Genomic DNA, 13,466 nt, shown 5'->3' with positions numbered 1-13,466 from the left:
AAAGTCATCAGCATTAGCCGGGTACTAGTAGTCTACCCCAGAGGTGGAGGATATACATCATACACCATGGTCTCTTCACGACATTAGTACACATCATCCAAGTCTCATAGTCTGCAACATTTAATAGTCAGGCACTTATAGGCGTGTTCTTTCAAGAATGCTATATAGGACAACATCTCAAGGTCTAATGATGTTGTTGTGGTGGATCATGGGCTTATGTTCTACGAGGTTAAATTAATGGATTAGGAAAAAACATGAAGTGAAGGAATGTTTACTCCATTCAAGAGCAATGTTTAGCTAGTTTAAGAAATATGTTTCCCTAACAAAGGGTTATGAAATATGTTGCTATACACGTTTGGAGGATATAAACCAGGGGGATTCTAATAAATCCAGTGTGAGAGGAGGTTAGTCCGAGACACCCATATCCTTTATATGGGAGATTGTAGAGGACTAGACCTCATAGAAACCAAACATATATCAGTGCGACGTAATGGATATATGCTCAATAATAGAATCACATGTATCCTCAATTTATGAAAAAATGATCTTGACCTTGAAAAGTAACGGTTCGGAGTAGACTATTGCTCAAAAATTGACAAGAATTGTTTCATAAGAACTTCTTTTAGACACAAAAGAGGTGGAAAAATCATAAACCAAGAGATTTCCAGTTTGAGCTTACTTGATTAAGTATTGGTGGGTTATTTGATAGAGCGAGGTAGGTATATAGTTGGAGCCAATGTGGGGTACTGATTCTTGGGATTTGGTACAAGTAAACTAATGAATCTCAAGTAATCCTTAAAATATTGGGAAGTAAATTTGAGGCGAACCTAAAAAGGCAAAAGAAAAATCGCAGAGCTGCAGGATTTGAAAAAATTCGACCCCTCACAAATGCATAAATGGAGATGAGAAGATACACTAAAAGCATGACATGTAGTATTTATGAAGAATAAGAGAGTTTCTAGAAATGAAGATCTAGAGAGAATTGACTTCTAAAAAGGGACAGTAATACTAGCTACTCCCTCTATAAACAAATATAAGAGCGTTTAGATCATTAAAGTAGTGTTCTAAATGCTCTTATATTTCTTTACAGAGGGAGTACTTCCATAAGTTTGCTAATGCAGGGGAAACACTACTCCCTCTTTGAACAAATATAAGATGTTTTAGGTCACTGAAGTAGTGATATAAGATGCCTTATATTTATTTACGAAACGAGTAAAATTTATTTCAAAGGGGGGCATACTGATTCAATGGACTAGTGGATTATTTTGGGTGAACTAGTGACATCCAATGCATTTTAATGATGAGCAGCAACTTATTGAAAAGCTTACAACAAAACATAATGTTGACCTTAGTAGGCCCTTCATTCAAAATGATGTTAAGGATATAATATATACTACCATATAGTACCAATATAGATGAATGACAGTTGTTATATTAATTCCATTGAGTGGTTCGCACTTTGGACACATTATTGGACATCAACTAACCCTTGAATCATTAAGTCTAATGGTTGGTAAGGCAGGCATTGGCATATGTTGTCTCATGCATTTGTTATTTCAAAGTTTTGCATGGCCCACCCTAAAGGAATAAATCTTTTCATCCTGCATTCTCTCTCATGCTATTTAGTACGTAAAGAGGGTTCCCACTCATGTGTTCTCTCCTCACTGTCAGTACACAAAATGTTAATATAAAGAAAAATTATTCATGGTTGTAAGTGGGTTTAAATATGAAAATATTGCTTCTAGAATTTGTTGCTTCTTAAAACTTTCTAGAATATGTTGTTGGTATACCTCCACTTAATCATTTACATACCGTCATATGGGCCATTCTTATTTCTCTTTGCTGCTTTGAGTATTATATATTGTATATCCTTAATGTTTATATGCATTTGCACGTACAATTACTAGCAAATAGCATGGAAACGAATAAGGCCGCATGACTTAATAATTTCCCTATTCAAATGTCAGGTCTGCTGGCCAGTCATTATGTGATTTAGTTGTTCGCTAACTTCTATGTTCGCATAGTAAATATAGGCAAAATTAATTATGGGATCATCAGCCTAATTCCAAAAGGAGCATTTTGCATATGTGATTACTCTATGTTGATAGCTCATTGTCAAAATGCTTTCATCAAAAGGGAAAACATTTATGATGGAGTGTCGCCACTACATGAATCTTGAAGGAAGCAATAACTAGGGGTGGTCTGAAAAGTGACTTAAAAATACTACGACATGGTCAACTAGATTTTCTTTTTCACTTCTAACAAGCAAGATGATTTAATAACAAGTGGATGGGTAGATGTAGAAAAGAAGTATAGAATGGCACCCTTAGTGTCAACCGAATGATTAGGTATGTTCATATTTTTGTAGTCACCAAGGGTTGAGGCAGGATGACCCACTGTCTCCACTCCGCTGCAATATTCATGCTACACCTTAAGATGATGGGAATGACACAGAGAAGTGGTAATATAGTCGGTCTAGTACCACACTTAGTGGATAATAGGGTTGAAATCATGCAATACGATAATGATAACATTTTTGTTCGAGATGATACATAGGTATATATGAACTTAAAACTACTTATGTACATGTTTAAGTAGATGTCAGGCCTAAAAAAACATTTTCATGAAAATGAGGTTATGTTGGTGTTGCATGATAGAATGGTCAAAGCTATGTTGCTAAGTAAATAATGAGGTTTTCTTGTTTGTGCTAGTAGATTGGGCATTGCGGATTCGTTGTCATTGGAAGAAAAGTTTAAACAAATATTAAATGGTTTGGACTGGTGGGGCAGGAGGCTCTCAATGGGAGATGAAGAGTTACTACAATTAGTTCATGTATGACAAATATACCTTTATTTATATGTCAATGTATAGGATGATAAATACCAGTGTTGAGGACTTCGAGAAAATTGTGAGGGGTTAACAGGAGAAGGAAATATCAGATGGTGAGATGACCAAGAGTCTATAGACCTATGCAGAAAAGAGGGCTGGAAATACATAATCTATAGAGGTTTAACATGGATCTTGAAACAGGATGAGCGACGTGCCAAGATATAGTGGGGTGAACATGCAAGATTCATAATGAATCTATCCATTCAATAGGAAATTAGTCCCAGACACTGCTTATCTGTTTGGTCAGCTTAAGACCAAATCTTTGTATTTGTTGGTAGTAGGTAATCGGTGACATATTGATTTTCAAGAAGATGCTTCATTAAGGGTGATGGAAATATTGTTCAAAAACTGGCATACAGAAGCTGGTAGTGTAGCTTCATAGGATGGAGAGAAGTGACAACATTAACCGGCTAATTTCAGACAAAACCTAGTGACGGTAGTTTTGAATACTAATGTTGATCGGCCAAAATGGGGGTGGTCTAGGAATGAGGTCATCGTTCTTGGCTCTCTCTATGTAAACATATATCACATCAAGAGCCTCACAAATATTTTAGGCATCCTTGAAAGGCTAAACTTATCCTTACCGAGTGTCTACTCCGGCAGGACTGTGGATAGTTCCGAGGGTCCCTGGATAATTGTAGGCATTAACTCGGTTTATCCATGCCATAGGTAAATCTCTCCAATAATGTGCCATAAGTCGTGTACTGTGTGTGATAACACTATGGGGTGTCTTAATTTTTCAATGACAAACACTCCACCGATTTGGGCGGAGAACGAAGTTGGCGATCCAACAACAAACATGCTACATCAAGGCATCTTAGTAACGCTAAACCAATCACCTAGAGGTCACTAATGATGCAGGAAGCACAACCAGCCATCCTAAGCATAAACGTGTAATTCCTGCATGTAATCGAAGAACATGCAAGGACTGATAAAAGCAATATGGATACTGTGAGTATAGATGAACATCAAATATCTCATAAAGATGAGAAAGCTCGGACTCTGATAGACGTCTTGGCCTAGTCATTGGAATCATATGAAGTACATGAAGTTGGCCTAGCCGCTAAGTATTACCTAACAAAACTCATAAAATACACTATGAGGTTGATCTATCTGTATAAGAGGACCAGGCGGTGGCAGTCAAAAGGGTGGATGTGGGCCCCAAGGCAAGTAAAATTCAAACCTAGGTTGTACAAGGCACACGGGTCCAAGTGGAGGTGGTGCAACATCCTTTGACTTGGTTTCTATGATTGTGTGGGGGGTTTTCTTTTTGCAATTGCTTCACACCCATAAGGAATTTGGAGGCATGGTTTGGTCCCGTTCAAAAGTAGATGAGACACGCTTTCCAAAAAATAAATCTAAGGTCATCCAATTCGAAGTCCGTATGTGAATGATAGTGTGGTTTCAAGTTAGGTATGTTTGACCAGTTTGAATTTGAGTCAATGACTTGTTGAAACTTGCTCTCTAACATCTCTTGGACCCAAAGTGGCATGAGAGAACGAGTTTTACATCACCTCATTATGTCTCTTCACTTGACCATTTGTTTTTTAATCAAATATGTAGGAAGTAATAGTAGTTGTGGTTGTATCCATGGTAATAATGTCCTCATCAATGTGCGACTCAGAAATTTGGATGATGTGTGAGCACTCTTAGAACACGTACAATCTTGGCAATGTCAATAGAATGACATTGAGTTGGAAATAGAGAAATGAAAAGGAATATTTTGTATTCGTATGTTCACTTGATGTGAAAGATATGATAGAAAAAACTAAGAGATATAACCTAGTACTTCCTCCGTCTCAAAATACGTTTCTCAGCTTTAGTACCACTTTGTACTAATGTTAGTAAAGGAGGGAAATATCAGGTGCTACCGGCTCTTACATGATACCGTGATACGTGCTCCTAGGCTGTTGGATCGCAGATCTGATGGCTCCCGAGAGCTCTTGAACATTTTGCAAAAAAAGTCATTCGAGAGTCTCAAAATTGCGCACAACTACAACAGCTTCTTAGATGACATCGGATGTGAGATTCTACAACTCCCAAGAGCCCGTATCACGGCATAATGTAAGAGCTGATAGCACCTGATAATTTTTCATAGTACAAGGCTGAGATACTTATTTTAAGGCGGAGGGAGTATCATTTAAGGAAATCCCTTACATAAGAGTTTCTTCAGATCTAGCTCTTAGTTCATAAATTTGTTATACAAAAGCGATATTTGTTCCTATCTCATCCCAATGTCACTCCAAGCCTTAGGCTGGCCATAGTGGTGGTATCTTAAGCAGTAGTATCATGCACTTGGGAATAGCAAACAAGTTGATGTGGTAGAGAATTAAAGAAGAGAGAGGGTTAGAATAATATAGATAGCTAGATACTTTATCATATTATGATACTAGTATATGATACTCCCCACTATGAGTAGCCTTGTATGTTTTGTATATTGTGTGTATGATAAATGCATTAACCACACATCTAGATATGCTATAGTTATTGCACATCCAAGTGGCTCAATCAAACTTGAAAGAAAAAGGGAAATGCCAAAAGAAAATGATTGCACAAGTCTTCACGTAAAATCAATGGCATATATATGATTTAGATGTCAATAATTAAGACACATCTATATGTGCTTTGTAGCAAAACTTGAATAAATAAATGCATTAATGACAGTGTGGCATACCCATACGACCGCAAGGATATCTCTAAGGCAAACTAAATACAACAATAAGTAGCCAGCCAGCCAGCCAACGAGCGCTAGTCTCTAGCTCGCTGAAAATGGCACGGGGAAGCAGCAGCGGAAAGCTGGCTGAGCACGGCCTCCTCTTGGTTTTCCTGATGCTGCTGCAGGGTGGCGTGGAGCAGGCGGCGGCGCGGCCGCGGGAGTGGTACGTCGGCGACCAGAAGGGCTGGACCTTCGGCGTCATGGGGTGGCCCAACTCGCCTACCTTCAAGCCCTTCAGGGAAGGCGACGTGCTGGGTACGTACGGCCAGGCCCTTCGACTCGTATAGTTTCTGTTGGCCCGGATGTTTTTCACTCTGTCTGTACAATATATATGTAGTACAATTGAAAACGTACGCGTGGTTCCTTCGTCCCGGCTGCAGTTTTCAAGTACGACCGCGCGGCGCAGAACGTGATACAGGTGGACGACTTCGGGTTCGGCACCTGCACCAGGCACCCCGCCAACGCCACGGTGTACGACTCCGGCAACGACCGCATCAGGCTCTCTCGCGGCCTCATCAACTTCATCAGCGGCATCTCGGACAACTGCTACAAGGGCGGCGTCAAGATCTCACTCACCGTCAGGCCGTGACCAACCAGGTCGATCGACTGTGTCCATGTCGTGCATCGATTCATCGTCGTGGACCGCGTACGCTCCATTTTGTCACGTTCTTCCTCGGGAATGAAAATAATGGAATGATTTATGCGCGTGGTAGCTCATTACTCCATTGATCTTAAGTTTTTTTTTTCCAGAAAAAGATCCGCAGATCTATTATAGAAGTTCGTCGAAAGTACAAAACACCTCAAACATAATAAAAATTACGTTAAGATCTCCAGATCACCTGACAACCACTACTGCCTCCCGAACGAGTTGCTGTCGTCGTCACTCTTCTACTAGAGCCGGCTTGATCTTGTCAATGACAGTTAGAAAGTCTTCATGCATATGCGCAAAGGACAAGTGCTCTGGAACCGCAGTCGTCATTGTTGAACCCTTGAATGGATCTGGAGCAATTGACATCAAATCTCGTCGTCATACACGCATGACGAGAAACACTTACCTCGTCGCCCCAAAGAGCCGACATGAATCTACACCGAAACTCCATCGACTACGTCATGATAGACGAACTTGAGAAGGATCAAAACCCGGCTGTAAGACAAACCCAAAGAAGAAATGTGCCACCATCCGCCAGAGCAACGCACGTGCAAGGAAATTCATCTTGGACCCAGTAGATCATATTCTTCTTGTGAATGTCTTGGCACCATTAATCAGGCATTCTCACTAGTCTACCTACCTTTCTAGCAGCTATAAAAATATGCAAGTGCTCCAACAACATCTTTAGTTGATTCAAGTTTTTGGACATAAACTCGAAGTCTGCGCACATAGATGTTGTGCTCAAACAATATTTGGACAAACTAATAAATTGTGGAGAGACAAATGTGGTTTCATTGTTAGTACCATCACTCTAGTATAGTAGTCAAAATCGAACTCTAGGACAATAACCGAAGCCAAAACAAATGTTTGGAATCTCCTTCAAGTTTACGGGGCGCCAACTGTGACTTGCCAAGTTTGTTTCTCTATCAAGCAGGCAATAAGTATCACATTTAAAACACATTTGTCTTTTACTAGAGTGATGGTACAGTTGGCGCAGTTGAGCCTAAATTTCTGGTTATTTGTAGTCAAAATCAAACTCTGGGACAATAACTTCTCATAATCCAAAACAAATGTTTGGAATCTCCTTCAAGTTTATCGAGCGCCAACTCTGACTTGCCAAGTTTTTTTCTTTGTCAAGTAGGCCTTGCACTTGGTCCCTGGAATTAGAAAGACAATTCTCTAGTGGGTGTTGGGTTGGCTCCTGTTGCTTACTCCCTCCGTTAGCAAATAAGATATTCTAACTGTTGGGTTGGCGCCTGTTGCTTACTCCCTCCGTTGGCGACTAGAGTGATGGCACAGTAGTCTCTAGTTATTTGAGCCTAAATTTCTGGCAGATACAGTCCCAAGCCTCAAGAAGGTTCTTGTTCAAGAAAATTTGGTAGGGCGGTTCTAAAACGGAAGTAGTACCCCGGATGTCTGCATCTGAAGATTCAGAGTCCACGCGTTTCGGACGGTAATCTAGCCCACCTGTTGTAGTTTACTAGTTTCAGATCGCTTTACTTTCCTGAAGATTGAATGCGAGGCTTTGAGTCCTGGACCTGGAGTAGTACCGAGGGGTGTCTTCTCTGAAGATTCGACCACATTGCTTTACTTCTACTTCTCTGAAGATTGAATGCGAGGCTTTGAGTCACTGAGCTGATTACCCCGGCCCCGGAGGCCTGGACCTGGAGTTTATGTAATATAGATGACGGACCCATTCTAGTTGTTTGAATTGTTCTGCTAAGATGGATTTTGTTCAAGCAAATTTTTTTTTTGAAATTTCAAAGGACGTCAGGAGTTATGCCCTATGAATATAAGATACTACTCCCTCCGTCCGGAAATACTTGTCAACAAAATGGATGAAAATGGATGTATTTAGAACTAAAATACATCTAGATACATCCATTTCAATGACAAGTATTTCCGGACGGAGGGAGTACTAATAAGTTGAGGAAAATGCATGTTGTGCCAGCATGGAGAGGGCAATGCATTCTGGTCTCAAGATAGTTGGCATCGCGAAATCTGAAGCTCCACCAATGATGTAATTCCCTGAGTACCAAGCAGTATAGTGCTAGTGATCTTTACTAAGTAGTTACCACTAGCAAAGGCTGAAGGTAATTTGATGTGACCCAAAAATCGTAGTACTTGATGCAGAGGTCCGAGGGTCCAAAGACTAGTGGCAGGTCTTATGTTTGGTAGCTGTTGTTCAGGTTTCTGTGTTTCCTTGATGCTGATAGAACCTGACCACTTCATGGTCGTTTGCTGGCAGGTGATCAGTCAAGGTCTTATAGTCATTGTCAGGATGTTTCACTCAAAAGTTTTGTGGTTACCATTTCAGTTGTGCCCCAACGGCAAGGGTACCTGTCGCGTTCTCCATTTTCCACCATGTCTAATTTTATCCTGTGTTGTACTATGTTTTCCTTGCTTCCTAGTAATATTTAAGCAACACTCATGGCAGCTTGTTTCCCCATCTGCTCAACTTCAATATGTTTCTTCACCTGTTACTTCTTGGACTTGTTTTTACCCTACACATTCCTGCATCCTCTGCTGCCATTGACTCCATTGCACCTGGCCAAGGACTTGTTTGGGTGTCGGTGACAAGCTTGTCTCCCTAGATGGCAAGTTTGCGCTTGGCTTCTTCCAACCAGGCAGTAAGTCCCACAACACCTTGAACTGGTACCTAGGCATTTGGTTCAATAAAGTCCCCAAGATAACTCCGGTGTGGGTCGCAAACCGTGATTATCCAATCACACAACCCACTTTAGTTAGATTCACAATTTCCCAAGATGGCAATCTTGTCATCTTAGATCAAGCCACCAATTCCATAATCTGGTCTACCGGAGTTAGTATCAGAACCAACACCACCATTGCCATACTCATGAACAATGGAAACTTTGTCCTACAAAATGCCTCAAACTCATCCGACATTTTATGGCAGAGTTTTGACCACCCAACAAATACTTTGCTCCCTGGTGCAAAGATCGGCCGAGACAAGGTCACTGGTTTGACTCACCGTCTTGTTTCCAACAAGAACTTGATTGACCGAGCTCATGGCCGTTACTGTTATGAGTTAGTTCCTAACAAGTTGATCCTTACGCCTTTGAACTCATCCATAACATACTGGTCTAGCGGGGAATGGAATGGACAGTATTTTAGCTCCATTCCGGAGATGTTAAGCCGCGACTTGATAGACTTCAAGTTTGTCAACAACACAAATGAGGAGTACTTCACATTCACCTTACTGAACGACACGATGATCATGCATCATCTACTTGATGTTTCTGGTCAAATGAAGACTTTAATATGGGTTGAGGTCTCTCAGGATTGGTCACATTCCTACATCAACCCCAATGCTCAGTGTGATGTCTATGCTTTCTGTGGACCATTCACTGTGTGCGATGATAACTCAGCTCCATATTGTAGCTGCATGAAGGGCTTCTCCATAAGATCCCCAGAGGATTGGGAGCAAAATGATAGAAACGGTGGATGCGTTAGAAATACTCCTTTAAATTGTGGCAGTAACAGGAGTACTGCAGGAATGACTGATAAATTCTACTCTTTGTCCAACGTGAAATTGCCTCAGAATGCTGACAACATAGGCTCTGCTACCAGTGCTAGAGAATGTGCAGAAGTTTGCCTGAGAAGTTGCTCTTGCACTGCATATTCTTGCACCGACAGTCGATGCTCTATTTGGCATGAGGAACTCCTCAATGTAAAACAACAGGATGCTGACACTACGGACACAAATGATGGTGCAGTTCTTTATCTTCGCCTTGCTGCAAAAGAGATGCAAACTCAGAAACCTGGCAGAAGAGCGACCACTCGGATTTTGGCAGTTACCATTGTCACTGCCCTGGGGTTACTGGCACTCACATTGCTAGTTCTTATATTGATGATTCGGAGGAACAATAGGAGTTGGTCTGGTGGTACACTGATAGATCCTCAAGACGGTGGAATTATTGCATTTAGATACACTGATTTGCAGTGGGCAACAAGAAATTTCTCGGAGAAGCTAGGTGCCGGCGGCTTTGGTTCTGTGTTCAAGGCATATCTGTCTGACTCGGTTACAATGGCAGTGAAAAGGCTTGATGGTGCTTGTCAAGGAGAAAAACAATTCAGGGCCGAGGTGACTACAGTCGGGGTTATACAACATATCAATTTAGTTAGACTGATCGGTTTCTGCTGCGAGGGTGAACGAAGGTTACTTGCATATGAGTACATGCCAAATCGTTCTCTTGACATCCATCTATTTCAGAAGAACAACACAGTTTTAAACTGGGGTACCAGGTTTAAAATAGCTCTGGGAGTTGCTAGGGGGCTGGCTTACCTGCATGAGAGCTGCCAAGACTTGATCATACATTGTGATATCAAGCCACAAAATATACTCCTCGATGCGTCGTTTGTTGCTAAAATTGCTGACTTTGGTATGGCCAAGTTAATAGGGAGGGATTTTAGCCGGGTTCTGACTACAGCAAGAGGAACCATAGGATACCTTGCACCCGAATGGATAAGTGGGGTTGCTATCACAGCAAAAGTCGATGTTTATGGCTATGGGATGGTGCTAATGGAAATCATATCAGGAAGACCGAATTCACTTGAACAATACACTGCAGGTGGTGATTGTGATGTTTTCTTCCCTGTGCATGCGGCACATATGCTTCTCGAGGGAGATGTGGCAAGCTTGGTGGATGGCAAATTATCTGGTGATGTGAATCTAGAGGAGGCTGAACGACTATGCAAGGTTGCTTGTTGGTGCATTCAGGATGATGAGTTTGATCGGCCGACGATGGGCGAAGTTGTTCGTATTCTAGAGGGCCTATCTGATCTTGATACGCCTCCTATTCCAAGACTACTTCAGGTCATTACAAGGAGGAGCTTGCACCCGCCATCCACCTACTCCTACCTCTGTAATGAATCAGAATAATGGAGATGCAGCATGGCATACATAAGAAGCAAACATCTATCTATATGTGTAACGTAGTAAGAAAGTCTGAGAGGGAGCAAGAAGAATGATACCCAATAGCTGTGTAATTTAAGCTTTACTCTGTACCAGGTGTGTAAATCATCAGTCTAGTCATTCTAATCTTCCACAGATATGAAATAAAATTTGTCAGAAGTTCAGTGCAACCTCTTGCAGGACTGATTTTGTCAATGCAAAGGAATATTTTTTGTTCTGGTTGCTCTTTTTTGCTTTGCTTTGTGGTGACGTCTTTCGCTTCTTCACTGGAATATATGTGTGCATCATTTCATGATCTGTAATACCCGGTATTACCCGATACTCTTCGAAACCCTTCTGGTGACCCCAAAACTCTTCCAGATCCTCTTGGAGCTATTCCGAATATTAATGAAACAATTTCACAAATATATTCTCATCACTCCCGTCCTACTAACACTCAGCAGATCGTGATTGCCTTAAGCTTGTGACCCCATAGGTTTGGTAACTCGTAGACATGAACGAAACCCCTTTGTTCAAGGACCAACAGCGGAACAGTGGACGTTCATATTGATCTATATGAGTGCACGAATGATATTCGAGTGAACCTTTGGTTCTCATGTGATGTTCCCTTTGCTTTGCGATACTTCACAAAATCCGGGATGCATCGGTATCCTCCTAAGTCATCACATACTCACTATATCGTTATCCTCATTATCGGTTTTGTTTTTGGTTTTGTTTTTATTTCTCGTTATCGTGTTCCGGCATCCCCACGATGAAGTCACCTATGTCTGGCCAGACGATGATGTATGCCCTCACACCGATAGGGCCCTAAGAATATATCTCCATCATCGGAGGAGCAAATCCCACTCTTGAGCTATCTAGTCCCTTGTCAAACTTCCTGATAAGCTTGTAAGTTGTCGTTATGATCACCATATTACAGGTGACGTTTGAGCAACCCCAAAGTCCATCGTACAGTAAGTGACTACGATACTCTCATGGTCTTAGGAGCAAAATCACATGTTAATACTCCGTGTTGTTACAATTGATTACATACGATATAAACTCAATTCATAACAGAAAAGTTTAGGTCGATTTAATACAATCGTTCTTCCAATGTCATAATCTTCAATGTTGTTTTAGGATCATCGTTTACACTTAACGATGACCTAAGATCCGGAAAACGTGATCACCAACAATACTTGGGCTAGTCCTAGAGGCAAGACTAGGAACCTTTTATTTAACCGTTTAACATTCCACATGTGCAGTTGAGTTTTTCACTGAATTGCATATTCCAGGATCATAGCAGTTATAGCATAGAATATAAACTCTTTAATTATGAATATGAAAATATAATAACACAAATATTATTGCCTCTAAGGCATATTTCCAACAGAGTAGAACACGGGAGACGGATCGACCCACATGGGATACAAGGCCCTGCCGCCTCCCGTGCCCTACCCATCCTCGGAGGAGTTTGCGACCTGTCTGTCACCGGTGGACATGAGGTCCATGATGGAAATGGTGGCACCCATTCCGTCGTCGTCCCACCGAATAGTTCGTTGGCGGCACAAATGGCGTTGTTCTCCTCCGCGATCACCTGGAGCTAGGCCTCTGCGGCGGCCGCTTCCTGGCGAGTGGCGGCTTGAGCACGGACGACCTCGTGTCCACGACAAAGTTGGGGTTCGTCACGGCCATGGCCGTCACGGCCTCCTCGCTCGCGCACTCGCTATCGATCTCGCCCTCCGCCAGCCGATGCCACTCCAGGAGGAACAGGTTGTACCGTTGTTCCTCATGCGCCTGCTGGAACGCTGACATAGGCGTCGGCGCAGGTTGCACCTCCGCCATGGCGGGTTGTAGTGCGCTTGCGCCTGTTCCATTGTGAAGCGGACGTCACAGGCATGGGCGTCGGTGCGGTGTAGTAGGAGCCCGTCTTCATCATGGGGTCATCCTCACTGTCAAAGACCTCGGGCGAGCTGGCCGGCAAGCCGGCCTCGATCCGCTTGGCACGGCGACTCTGCCAGGCGGCCGCAAGGGCGGCCACCTCGTGCTTCATCTCTGTGGAAAGGCTCTACCACAAAGCTTCGCCGCCTACAGTCATGGCGGATGCGGTGCAAAGGGAGGAGGATGTGGAGCGGCTTGTGTTGTGGCGTGGGGTTAGCCGGGTGTAACCACCTTTCCGAAAAAGGGTTTCCTCCCGCTTTGTATTCCAAAGCAACCAACACTGATACAAGGATCGCTGGGGCGAACAACACATCAAGCCCAAAAGAAAAAGAAGAAGAAAAAAATGCCAACAATGG

The 13,466-nt window shown here is 42.3% G+C and overlaps 2 protein-coding genes across 2 annotated transcripts; both read left to right on the top strand.

Moving 5' to 3' along the window:
• Positions 1 to 5,658: 5,658 nt before the first annotated feature.
• Positions 5,659 to 6,317, top strand: LOC125541724 (chemocyanin-like). The gene is made up of 2 exons (XM_048705070.2): positions 5,659 to 5,860; positions 5,986 to 6,317. The coding sequence occupies exons 1-2, from the start codon at positions 5,659 to 5,661 to the stop codon at positions 6,192 to 6,194; spliced, it is 411 nt and encodes a 136-aa protein (XP_048561027.2). The 3' UTR covers positions 6,195 to 6,317.
• A 2,401-nt stretch (positions 6,318 to 8,718) lies between these two features.
• On the top strand, positions 8,719 to 11,358 carry LOC125538224 (G-type lectin S-receptor-like serine/threonine-protein kinase At2g19130). Its single transcript, XM_048701498.2, has 2 exons — positions 8,719 to 8,884; positions 9,172 to 11,358. The coding sequence occupies exons 1-2, from the start codon at positions 8,849 to 8,851 to the stop codon at positions 11,155 to 11,157; spliced, it is 2,022 nt and encodes a 673-aa protein (XP_048557455.2). The 5' UTR covers positions 8,719 to 8,848; the 3' UTR covers positions 11,158 to 11,358.
• The last annotated feature ends 2,108 nt before the right edge of the window (positions 11,359 to 13,466 follow it).

Source organism: Triticum urartu, chromosome 2A, assembly GCF_056163025.1.
Source record: "Triticum urartu cultivar PI428250 chromosome 2A, HENAU_Tu73, whole genome shotgun sequence".
NCBI classification, from domain to species: domain Eukaryota; kingdom Viridiplantae; phylum Streptophyta; class Magnoliopsida; order Poales; family Poaceae; genus Triticum; species Triticum urartu.
This window is presented reverse-complemented; position numbering and strand designations above follow the sequence as displayed.

Bases quoted from the DNA above. Each gene is read 5' to 3' on its own strand.
- LOC125538224 (XM_048701498.2), top strand. From the start codon at position 8,849: ATGGCAAGTTTGCGCTTGGCTTCTTCCAACCAGGCA. The intron at 8,885-9,171 runs GTAAGTCCCACA...ATTTTATGGCAG, and splicing joins TGGCTTCTTCCAACCAGGCA to AGTTTTGACCACCCAACAAA.
- LOC125541724 (XM_048705070.2), top strand. From the start codon at position 5,659: ATGGCACGGGGAAGCAGCAGCGGAAAGCTGGCTGAGCACGGCCTCCTC. The intron at 5,861-5,985 runs GTACGTACGGCC...TCCCGGCTGCAG, and splicing joins CAGGGAAGGCGACGTGCTGG to TTTTCAAGTACGACCGCGCG.